Source organism: Panicum virgatum, chromosome 5K (genome assembly GCF_016808335.1).
Source record: "Panicum virgatum strain AP13 chromosome 5K, P.virgatum_v5, whole genome shotgun sequence".
Classification (NCBI taxonomy): Eukaryota; Viridiplantae; Streptophyta; class Magnoliopsida; order Poales; family Poaceae; genus Panicum; species Panicum virgatum.
Genome location: NC_053140.1, coordinates 24,191,516 through 24,204,053, shown reverse-complemented (window position 1 = coordinate 24,204,053; position 12,538 = coordinate 24,191,516). Strand labels below are relative to the sequence as shown.

Sequence of the window (12,538 nt, the reverse complement as noted above, 5' to 3'; positions counted from 1 at the left end):
ATGGGCACGGTGGCCGGCCTCCCAATGGGCCAACCAACCTTCTCCTTTTTCCTGTGGGCTGTTCCCAGGGCCCACTTGTCAATGGTGTATGGCTGGGCTTCGTTCCTACTGGATTTCTTCTCTGGTGGCCTTTTGGTCCATGTGTGGCAACATCTAATCGGTCAGTGTTTGCTCCTCGATACAAAGGGTGTGATTGCCCTCCATTTTTAGCTAAATCCTGCACTCATAGAAATCTAGAGGGACATGTGGAATTCGGTGATTTATTAGTAGCATGAGTGTAAGAAATGCAAGTCCGTCCATTTATTATGGCAATATTGACGCTAAGAAATGGTCGTTAGTGAGCGTCAACAATGGTCCAATGATCTGATATGGATGGTGGGGTAGGTACTTGGTTTTCTCTCCATTCAGCTAAGAAGTCGACTAGAACTTGGGACTTGATTGCTGTTCTTGGAGTGAATTTCAGCTTGAGTGCCCCTAGTTCGACAGCCCACTTTGAGATGCGACCAGTTGCATCTCGGTTGTGTAAGATGTCTCCCAGTGGGAAGTCTGTGACAACTGATATCTTGAACTCATCGAAGTAGTGTCACAGCTTCCTTGAGGTGATCAGTATTTGTTGGCATTTCTTAGCACAATCACTAGGAATGGTTAATCCCAGGAAACGATGCCAGAAATGCCTGTTGGTGGTCCTTAGTGCAATCACTAGAAATGAGGGCACCGAACCCATTCTAGCAACTGCACCCAAGGGGTGCCACTCTCGTGGTATAATCAATACGATTACAGATGGATCGGCAAGCGCACGGATATACCGTTGTAGCATTTCACCCGGAGAGTAAGGGTATCGTCATTTATTTGTGTCCCAAAGGACGGCAGACACAAAGGTATTGTACATAACATTAACCAGGACATTGTACCTCAAGCGATAGGCAATACTCTAACAGGGTAAGTCCAGATAAAGAATAAGCAAGGGTAATGCGACACAGCACACATCCAAACTCCAAGAGGAAGGAATAAAAGAGAGAAACTATAAAACAAAGGTCTACTCTATCCTACGTCAAGTCAGGTGGAGCTTAGGCTAGGTTAGGTGTCCTAGTGCTTCTATCCAAAGCTGGGGTCATGTTAGATCATGGTTAGGACTACAGATGCCAGGAAAATAAGATAGCGGAGAGAAGGTCCCGCACTGGAGAACGTCTAGTCCCGTTACCTCTTTGCATGAACTCCTACACCGAACCCGAATGTCGGGGAGTACGCTAAACACAACACAGCTGTTACGCTAGATGGACAGGGCTGTCACCACCTGCCATCTACCCCAGTCATACCGTGGAGCACGGTCATATCCGAAGGATCCCGCATACCCTTTGGATGGACGAGTAAAACACTAGAGCAAGCCCGAAAGCACAACGAACCTCTATCCGTACCCGGATCATCTGGCCTAACCAAGACTGTAGCATAACTTATGAACGAACTAAGCATGGATTGATAAACTATCAAGATAGTAAAGCAACCATGGCAAAACTCTATATTATGAATAGAAGTCTGACAAGTCGAATACAAAGCAATACCAGGTGCCGAGGATTGCTCAACGACCCCGAGGACGACTTGATCGCTAAAGAGAACTAGCCTAGCTCCACTACTTAGCTAGAGAGCAAGAGAGAGGAGAGCCTTCTTGGAGAGAATGGAATGAAGTGTGTGTGTGTGTGTTGAGAGGGGTGAGAGGGGGCCCTATTAATACTAGTGGATGTCGGTTCCCGCCAAATGCACGTATGGAAGGTGATCAGGAAACTTGGGGGGCGACTCCTCAAAATGCACCTAGACGGGAGGCCGGCCAGGTTCGGCCGACCTAGGGGTTCGGCCGGCCCTACCAGGCCGCCTCTCGTCCTCATCCTTCTCTGGCAGGCTGACATGTGGGCCCTGATATCTTTCCTTGTATGCATTATGCGTGGCGCGCCCGTTTTCTCTGCTAGATGGGCCCTCTTTGTAAGTGGGTGACGCCGGATGCGATATTCTGCGTAGTTGTATGGCGTCTGCTGCGTGTTTTCGTCTTATTCCGCTCTTGCTCATCTGAAATGTACAAAACTCGAAAACAACTGTGAAGCGAGGTTAGTGATACAAATATGCGAGTAAGGCATGCAGTTTTCCTTTATTATTGAGTGTAGTTGACGGGTGAAATTGGCACTTAAGCACCGTCAACAACTCCCCCAAGCTAGCCCTTTGCTTGTCCCGAGCAAAGTTTTAGACTTAGGTTGTTGATCAGGAGTTGCTACAATGTCGCATTCCTGACTTATGCCCAAGGCACAACTGAGTGTTCTTACCTTCATTCTAAATAAGTTGGCCTTGTTCGCACCTTTTACCTTACTCCTGTGGGGCTTATAGCATTATCCTCATCTTTGGCAGTTGAGGGTCAGAACGGCTTTGTAGAGTGCCACTTACCACTCCTTTGTTCAACCATCAATCCGGAGGTTTTATATAATTTTTGAAAAGAAATTTTGTAAGTTCCTCGGGTGATCTCTCGGATCGCTCAAATGTGTTTCATTCCTCGTCAAGGCCTTTTTATGTGCCTTTCTTTTCCATCCTACTTCTAATGGCTCTTTTTGGTGGATCTGTAGGTATGGAGGATGTAAAGGCAACCTGCTTCTCACATTTTGCTAAGTCAAAGACCGGATCCAAAGGAGAAACAAGTCATAAGCCTTGATCAAGAAGTGCAAGTGTGTGGATATTTTTGGTGGATGAAACTCCTTTATATGAATTCTCTCTCCCTTGTAATATATTTTTTTTGTATGGGCTATATTTTCTTTTTTTCTTTTTTTTTTGACATGCCTTGTGGGCATGTGGCATACCTTCTCTGGGTATGCATCTTTTCTCTTTTTCTCTTTTTTTTGACATGCCTTGTGAGCATGTGGCATACCTTCTTTGGGTATGCATCTTTTATTTCTTCTTTTTGTGTAGCCCATACATTATGATGATAACTTTAGAGAGAGATAGACATGGTATAACATGGAGTTTTATTTGTGGGTGGATGGAGGATGTACTCGCTATCTTCCAAGTGTAGAAGTATAGCATGTGAGTGGATATGTACGTGATCTTGATCATGGGCGTATGAAGTGATTCTCTCAAAGGGTCACAACAATTTAACAAAGCTCAATGAGAAGACAAGTTGTATATGTGGAAAAGGCTTTTCAAACTTGTAACTCATATGGCTCTGGATAGGAATTGCATATCACCGAGGAACTTTATTTTATTTTTTTTGTATTTTTGAAAAGAAATACTTCGGATATCAAGCATCACATAGGAGAAGATCATAGGAACTCTTTTCAGCCATATCATAACCCACAACAACCTAGATTCGAATTCTGCTTTTCGCTACCCACAAGTTTCAAGTTTAAGGTTTGAACATCTAGCCACCAAACTCAGAACTTAGGGAGAGCACAAGGTTGTAACTAGGCATATGAAAGGAACTAACAAAGCAACTATTTATCATCTCAACAAGGAAAAACTACACATGCTTACTACACATACTGGAAAGCAAGTAAATATTTTTGGGGTTTTTTAAAGGTTTTACCATTTTTTATTTGATTTTAGTTATGCAAATTTTTATGGATTTTCAGAATTTTGTAAATTTTTGTTTGATTTCATGCAAGGTTTTGGAAAGCAGTAAAGATAGAGTTTGATAAAAGGTACCTCTCATGGGGGTCCTCCCCCAAGCTAGCTTCAGGCTCACTACTGCTGGTTAGGGTTAAACCCAGCCCAATGGTAGTAGGCCCTCCACTCCTCCTGTGATTGATGCTGTTGCTACTCCAGGTTACGGATCCTCTCGCCTGTGTATCGCTGCCAGTTCTGGGTTGACTCGATGTGCTGGCCCAGCGACTCGTCGATGTTGGTGGTGCGCATGTTCAGCTCGCCCATCTGCCGAGTCAGAGTGGCGAAACCTTTGGACGAAGCTGTATGACGCGGGGGTCTACTGGAGCTTGAACTGGTGGACCGGTGCCCTGAGGCCTGTCGTGCCCACTCGGTGGAGCTGGCACTCTGCCATGACGAACCTCCAGCCTCATATTGTTGTGGTTGAGGCTGAGGTTGCTGCTGCATGAACTCCTCCCTTCTGGCCCTGCTTCTTGTAACCCTACCATGAAGACCAGAAACACTATGCCTGCGGCTCTCCTCTTGTGGAACAAGAGGGATGGTTAGCGAACGGCAGTTATACAAGTGATATCCCACGTTTGGCAACGGAATTTCATTTGCATAACCCGGCGAAAAGAAAATCAAGGAGTCATCCGGGCCTTTCTTGAGTGTGTGGCCTCGAACCAAGTATGCCTCATCGATCATAACACGGGGCTCCTCAATGAAGGGAATGGGGTTCCCATCTAAGATTCCCATGTTTGATGCAATGCGGGTAACCAAAGAAGTGCATTCAATAGGACCCGTCATCCGAAAATTTGTGAGCCATTGCTTAACCATTGCTTTTGTGGGGGAGATTCGGATCTTGTTGACCATGGCATATGATATGATCAACTCATCATTCCACACTGTTCGTGGATCATCTCTTGGAAAGAGAGTGATAGCCACCCACTTGTGCATCAAACGAAGAGTCGGATTTTGTATGTCATTGCACCGAGCTGCAAACTTGCCATGAACAACTTGACACGAAATCAAACCCCAAAACTCATGTCGATCAAAACCGCAGCAAGCTTTTGCAAGGAAAACTGGCAAGCGCGCACTAAAACCAAGGAGGTGACTAAAATTTCTCCAATTAAAATAGCGTTCAACTCAAAAAAAGTCGGAAAGAAACACCATCGTCCACCTCCCAAAGAGTGCAAAGAAACTGGATGGTGAGGAGACGAGAACCATTCTCCTCAACGGGCACAAAACCATCCCATTCAACCGTATGCCAAACACGAGCGAAGTCAACGTCCATACCTGTTTTCTCGAGAAGGTCCGGATCGAAGGCACTGGTATGACCAAAGCTTCGATTCTTGATCATGGCGTAGGCTTGACGTTCGCGGTCATCTCGCAAGTCGAGGTACGGTGCATCATCTTCATCTATCTCCATGTCCTCGGCTTGCGGTTCTACAGCTTGCTCCTCGAATAGTTCTTCTTGTTCGTTTTGATCATAGTCCATCTTGGTTGGTGTTGGTGCAGGTTCGGGGGAATGATGAGAGCTCGACTTGCCCTGCGAACGGGACGAGCCCAACCTCGTCATCCTCTTGAGAGCTCCGGAAATTTTCCGCCCTACACCTCTCATGCTTGCAACAAGAATGAACAAGAACGAATGAGAACAACTCGATTCGGGTTACGTTAGTGAAATGAATACAAAACTCTTACCCGAAAGTTGTTCCTCCAAGTATGTGATCAATCTTGCAGCAAAGAAATGAGAGAGAGTGTTCTTGCAATCAAACTTGAGCCAAAATCCAAAGGAAACCCGAGCAAAAATGTGTGAGAGGGAGTGAGAGTAGAGAGAGTGAGCATGAAAGCTCATCACCCCTCTCTCGGCCTCTATTTAAAAAATCTGGGCGGGTGCACCCGAGGAGATGCCAGGCACAACGGTCAGGTAGCTGTTGGAGAAGGTGGGGCCCAGGTGCTGTTGGCCCTGGGTCGGCCAACCTGTGGGGTCGGCCAGCCCCAGGGTGGGCCCCCTGGTGCCCCCCTTTGGCCTGTTGCTTCCTCAACGGTCATGTTCTTTGAAAATATGGTGCACGACCAAAAGTTTGCTCGAAAAGATGTCCAAATTATTTTTTTCAAAGGATTTTGAAACTCAGAAAATATTTTTGGTATTTTTTGTGAAAAGGAAAAGTTCTAGAAAAATTCCAGCATGCAGAAAACAATTTGAAAATTTCAAACATGCAGTGGAGAAATCGAAATGAGGTGCAAAGAAAATTTGAAAAGGCGGAAAAGCAAATATGAGATAATTACCAATTTACCTTTAGCAAGGGCACGTCGTTTTAAGTCCGACATGCACAACTCCACTTCAATTATGATTGAGCACCCGTCCTGGGAGGAGCAGCGACGGATTGCTGTGCTTTCTCTACCTTTTTCATTCTTGATGAGGAGGGTTGATCTTGTGGAGTTGTCTGGACTGGTATTGCTACCTCTTCATGATTACCCTCCTTTATGACTTCTTTCACGAGGCTGACCATGTTGTCCTTCTTTCGTGGTGTTACCATGACTTCTTGTATGCCTCGTGGATTTGGCCTAAACTTGATTTTGATCATAGAGCATTGCTCAACCTTGGGCTGAAATGGGAACCTTTCTTCCTTGCCATTGATATTGAAACGGATTTCTCTGGCTCCAACATTGATTTGTGCCCCTGCGGTGCTTAGGAATGGTCTTCCTAGGATAAGTGGTGTATCCTTGGAAATGTACATGTCCAGCACCACGAAGTCGACAGGGATGAAGTAGTCCCTGACTTTTAGCGGTACGTCTTCTGAGATCCCCTCTAAATACTGTACCGAGGAGTATGCCAGCTGGAGATGCATCAGGGTTGGCATGAGGTGTGTGAAGTTTAGCTTGTCGTAGACAGCTTTTGGCATCACGCTAACACTTGCTCCCAAGTCACACAAGGCACGGCTGAAGTGTTGTGCCCCAATTGAACACGTGATTGTGGGGCATCCTGGATCTTTCTTCTTCTCCGGGGGTTGGTTGAGTATAGCTGTGCTACACTTTTCTGTGAGCTTGACAACCTCTGTGGTGGGTAGCGGCCGTTTGTTGTTGATAATGTCCTTGATATATCGGGCGTAGGTCGGCACATGCATTACGTCCAGCAGAGGGACGTTAACATGTATCTTCTGGATCATCTCAACAAAATGGGTGAACTACTCATCCACGGTCGCCTTCTTGTTACGGGTGGGGAACGGCAAGAAACTGGTCTCAATATAATTTTGTGGAGCCATTCCCTTTTCTGGTTCCCTAGTTTCTTCCTGTTTTGTTGGTTGTTCTTCTTCCTGGGTTGCCGGTGCTTTTCCTGCTTGGTTAGGGTGTGGCGGATCACGAGTGGACTTACCGCCCCTCGTGGTCACTGCTTTAACATTCTCAAAGACAGGAATAGAAGCAGCTATTTGAGCAAGAAGAGATTCAACCTTTTTATTGAAACTTAGCTGATTTTTAAGCGTTGACGACAAAGCTTCAAGCTTAACATTTAAACTTTCCAGGGATTTATCATTGGATAAAAGCTTTTTATTTATATTTTCGTTGATTTTAACTTGGCCAAGAACAAGTTCTCTCAAGGGAGGTTGGTTCGAATTGAAATTCGAATTGAAAGAAGGATTGTAGTTGTTACCTCCCTTGAATGGTGGACGTGGCTAGTTCCACCCCTGGCCTCCTTGTGGTGGATGGTACCCATTGTTGTTGTTGTTGTTGAGGTAAGCGCAGTCTTCACGGGTTTCGGGGCAGTCGTTCCCTGAATGTCCATCATTGCCACAGACTTTGCACGTGAAGTGCGAACCCATGGCGTAAACGGGAGCATGGATCGGTTGTTTGCTCCCTTCATCCATCTTCTTGATTAGGAGGTCAAGCTTTGCGGCAATCATATCCGTCTCCTTGACAGTATGCATTCCCTTTGTACGAGGTTGGAGTCGTTCATTGCTCCACCCCCTGGTTGGAGACCATCTTCTCGACCAATGTGTTGGATTTGGCAATGGTCAGGTCGAGGAAGGCTCCTCCAGCAGCGGCATCAATATTGGCTCTGGATGTCGTTGTGAGCCCGTTGTAGAAGCTTTGCAAGATGAGCCATTCGTCCATGCCGTGGTGAGGACAAGCCAGGATGTATTCCTGCAGCCTCTCCCAAGCTTCTAGTATGGATTCCATCCCCGTCTGCTGGAAACTTGATATTCTTCCACACAGGGCATTTGTTTTGCCCAATGGGAAGAATTTTGCGAGGAACGCCTTGGAGCATTGGCCTAGGTGTCGATGTCCTTTTCTTTGTAAAATCACTATTTCGCCTTCCCCAGCAGGGAGAAGGGAAACAGATGAAGCTTGATAACATCGGCGGTGACACCCCGTATGACAACGGTGTCGCAAAGCTCCAGAAAGTTCTGCAAATGTGCATTTGCGTCCTCGTTCAGCTTGCCGCACAATGGGCTAGCCTGCACCATATTGATGAGGCTTGATTTTGGCTCAAAGTTCACATCCCCGACATTGATACTGGGGCCAGTGGCCACATTGTCGGTGGAGGGGACGGTGAACTCGCGGAGAGTCTTTTCAGCCATAGCCTCAAGAACAAGTGGTGCTTCCTGAATGGGTTCCTGTGCCGGGAGGATAGCGAGACGAGGAACAACGCAAGGTCGTGCCCTTTTCACAAGCCTCTCTGGATTGTCTGTGTAGTTTTCCGGCAGGGAGAAACCAGTGATACACTACCCCTGTCTTCTTTCAAATCAAAAATAAAAGAAGACATAAAGTGACATTAGCCTGAAAGAGTAAAGACTATATCCTGAGTACAAGGCCTAAGTTAATATTAGTACAATATCTTTGTTCACATGTCGTCCCCGGCAACAGCGCCAGAAATGCTTGTTGGCATTTCTTAGAACAATCACTAGGAATGGTTAATCCCAGGAAACGGTGCCAGAAATGCCTGTTGGCGGTCCTTAGTGCAATCACTAGAAATGAGGGCGCCCGACCCATTCTAGTAACTGCACCCAAGGGGTGCCACTCTTGTGGTACAATCAATACGATTATAGATGGATCCGCAAGCGCATGGATATACCGTTGTAGCATTTCACCCGGAGAGTAAGGGTATCGTCATTTATTTGTGTCCCAAAGGATGACAGCAACAAAGGTATTGTACTTAACATTAACCATGACATTGTACCTCAAGCGATAGGCAATACTCTAACAGGGGTAAGTCCAGATAAAGAATAAGCAAAGGTAATGCGACACAGTACACATCCAAACTCCAAGAGGAAGGAATAAAAGAGAGAAACTATAAAACAAAGGTCTACTCTATCCTACGTCAAGTCAGCTGGAGCTTAGGCTAGGTTAGATGTCCTAGTGCTTCTATCCAAAGCTGGGGTCATGTTAGATCATGGTTAGGACTACAGGTGCCAGGAAAATGGGATAGCGGGGAGAAGGTCATGCACTGGAGAATGTCTAGTCCTGTTACCTCTTTGCATGAACTGCTACACCGAACCCAAACGTCGGAGAGTATGCTAAATGCAACACAGCTGTTACGCCGGACGGACAGGGCTGTCACCACCTGCCGTCTACCCCAGTCACACCATGGAGCATGGTCATATTCGAAGGATCTCGCATACCCGAGCACCACGCTCGTGTATGAAGTCACTACTCTAGTGCCCCCAGGTCTCCCACCCTTTGGATGGACGAGTAAAACAGTAGAGCAAGCCCGAAAGCACAACGAACCTCTATCCGTACCCGGATCATCTGGCCTAACCAAGACCGTAGCATAACTTATGAACGAACTAACCATGGATTGATAAACTATCAAGATAGTAAAGCAACCATGGCAAAACACTATATTATGAATAGAAGTCTGATAAGTCGAATACAAAGCCATACCAGGAGCCGAGGATTGCTCAACGACCCCGAGGACGACTTGATCACTAAAGAGAACTAGCCTAGCTCCACTATCTAGCTAGAGAGCAAGAGAGATGAGAGCCTTCTTGGAGAGAATCGAATGAAGTGTGTGTGTGTGTGTGTGTGTGTGTGTGTGTGTGTGTGTGTGTGTGTGTGTGTGTGTGTGTGTGTGTGTGTGTGTGTTGAGAGGGGTGAGAGGGGGCCCTATTTATACTAGTGGAGGTTGGTTCCTGCCAAATGCACGTATGGCAGGTGATCAGGAAACTTGGGGGCGACTCCTCGAAATGCACCTGGACGGGAGGCCGGCCAGGTTCGGCCGACCCAGGGGGTCTGCCGGCCCCACCTGGCCGCCTCTCATCCTCATCCTTTTCTAGCAGGCTAACATATGGGCCCTGATATCTTTCCTTGTATGCATTATGCGTGGCGCGCCCGTTTGCTCTGCCAGATGGGCCCTCTTTGTAAGTGGGTGACGCCGGATGCGATATTCTGCATAGTTCTATGGCGTCTGCTGTGTGTTTTCGTCTTATTCCGCTCTTGCTCATCTGAAATGTACAAAACTCGAAAACAACTGTGGAGCGAGGTTAGTGATACAAATATGCGAGTAAGGCATGCAGTTTTCCTTTATTATTGAGTAGAGTTGACGGGTGAAAATAGCACTTAAGCACCGTCAACAGTATCGCGTAGAGTAGTTTCTAGATCGGTGGGTATCGCACCTTTGATTCAGAGAGTACTTAACTTATGAAGTAGACTGGTCTTTGGATGCCGTAGGCGTGGCCTTCTTCTTTGCGTTCTACCACAATTGCCGTGCTGATGACCTGTGTGGTGGCTGCAATGTAGAGAAAAAGTTACTCTCCTGGCAATGGGACCGTGAGGATGGGAGGAGACTGGAGGTGCTTCTTGAGATCTTCGAGAGCATCTGCTGCTTCTTGAGACCATCTGAATTTGTCTTGATTCTTGAGCAGCTTAAAGAAAGGAAGGCCTCTTTCTCCGAGCCTTGATAAGAATCTGTTTTGGGCGGCCATGCATCCTGTGAGCTTCTGAACATCTTTGATGGATGCCAAAGCTTCCATGCTCAGGATGGCATTAATTTTCTCTGGGTTTGCTTCGATTCCTCTGTGGCTGACAATGAAGCCGAGTGGTTTTTCAGATGGCACACCAAAAACGCACTTTGTTGGGTTCAATTTCCACCTGAAGCTTCGCAAACTGTTGAAGGTTTCTTCTAGGTCGGGGATAAAGGAGTCGAATTCCTTTGTTTTTACAACCACATCATCGACGTAGGCCTCTACATTGCGACGGAGCTGGCTGGTGAAAGATAATTGTATGGTGCGCTGATAAGTAGCTCCAGCGTTCTTCAGTCCAAAGGACATGGTCTTGTAAGCGTATGCGCCAAAAGGAATGATGAAGGCCGTTTTGATCTGGTCTTCTTCCTTGAGAGCTATTTGATGATAGCCCGAGTAGCAGTCCAGAAAGGATAGTAGTATGCATCCGGCCGTCAAGTTGATGACTTGATCAATGCGAGGGAGCCCGAAGGGATCCTTGGGGCAATGCTTGTTGAGGTCTGTGTTGTCGACGCTCATCCTCCATTCGTTGTTGTTCTTTTTGAGAACGAGTACTGGATTCGCCAGCCATTTGGGGTGGTAAACTTCTTTGATGAACCTAGCCGCAAGCAGCTTGGCGAGTTCTTTCTTGATGGCTTCTCTTTTCTCTGCTAAGAATCTTCGTAGCCTTTGCTTCTTTGGAGTAGCGGTAGGGTTGACATTTAGGGAGTGCTCGATCAACTCCTTTGGGACACTGGGCATGTCGGCTGGTTTCCATGCAAAAACGTCGCGGTTGGCCCGAAGAAAGTTGACGAGCGCGCTTTCCTATTTGTCAGAAAGCCCTGTCCCGATCAAGGCTGTTTTCGACGGGTTGTCTTCTTGCAGTTGAATTGCCTTGACTCCGATGTTGTCGGGTGGCTTTGGGGCAGAGCGGTTTGTTTTCTTTGTTGGGATGTCTGATCCTGACGCCGAGTATTGCTGGGCAGCTGCCAGTACTTCTCCTGCGGTATCCAGGAGTCTATTTGTGGAGGCATAAGTTATAGCTTCCTTTTCACATTCAAAGGATCTTTGAAGGTCTCCGCGGAAGGTGAGGACTCCTGTTTTTCCTGGCATCTTCATCAGAAGGTAGACGTAGTGGGGAATTGAAATGAACTTGGCCAATGCTGGCCGTCCGAGTATGGCATGATATGAGGACTCGAAGTCTGCTACCTCGAACTTGATGAGTTCTGTTCGGTAGTTATCTGGTGTGCCAAAGGTGTACGGGAGCACCACGGTTCCAACTGGGAAAGAGGCGTTCCCTGGGATGATGCCGTAGAAGGGTGCTTTGCTTGGTTTCAGTTTTTCAGATAGATCGAGTCCCATCTTAGTGATTGTACTCATAAAGATGAGGTTTAGTCCACTGCCTCCGTCGATTAGTACTCGAGTGAGAATGGAACCGGCTACCACTGGGTCCAGGACGAGTGGAAATTTTCCAGGTTTGAAAAAACTGGTCGATTGATCTTCCCTTGAGGAGGTTATGGGTGTTTCACTGTGTCTTAGTGGTTTCTGAACTGCTGGTTCCATCTTCAGTATTTCACGTCAGACCAGTTTCTGGTTTCTCCTGTTGAAGGAAGAGTCTCCTCTGTAGATCATGTTGACCCTGTTGGAGGGTTGCTGGAATCCCATGGTTGCAGCTTTGTCGCCATCATCGTCATCTTGTTTATCTTTCTTCTTTTTGTCTTCTTCCAATTGACGTTGTTGGAGAGACTTGCGAAGGCTGACGCATTCGAGGATTGTGTGCTTTCCTTTAGGATGTAAAGGACAAGGTCTGTCGAGTAGTTTCTAGAAATTGTCCTGCGGATTTCCTTTCATGCCTTTCTGTCCTTATTCCATTGTAGCTACTGTATCCTCTGGTTTTTGCTTCTTGTTGAAGTTGCGCTGCCCTTTATCTGACCGCGAGTCCCCGTTGCGTTTCTGATTGTTATCTTCATGGTGGGGGAAGCGATCTC

The 12,538-nt window shown here is 46.8% G+C and overlaps 1 protein-coding gene and 1 non-coding gene across 2 annotated transcripts; one reads left to right on the top strand and one right to left on the bottom strand.

Annotated features, from left to right (window-relative positions):
• Positions 1–7,723: 7,723 nt before the first annotated feature.
• On the top strand, positions 7,724–7,832 carry LOC120710951. Its single transcript, XR_005690118.1, has one exon. It is a non-coding gene; the product is annotated as a small nucleolar RNA R71 (small nucleolar RNA).
• Positions 7,833–11,375: 3,543 nt separating this feature from the next.
• LOC120709806 lies at positions 11,376–11,912 on the bottom strand. The gene has a single exon (XM_039995450.1). It carries the CDS (start codon positions 11,910–11,912, stop codon positions 11,376–11,378), a length of 537 nt encoding a protein of 178 aa, XP_039851384.1.
• Between the last annotated feature and the right edge of the window lie 626 nt (positions 11,913–12,538).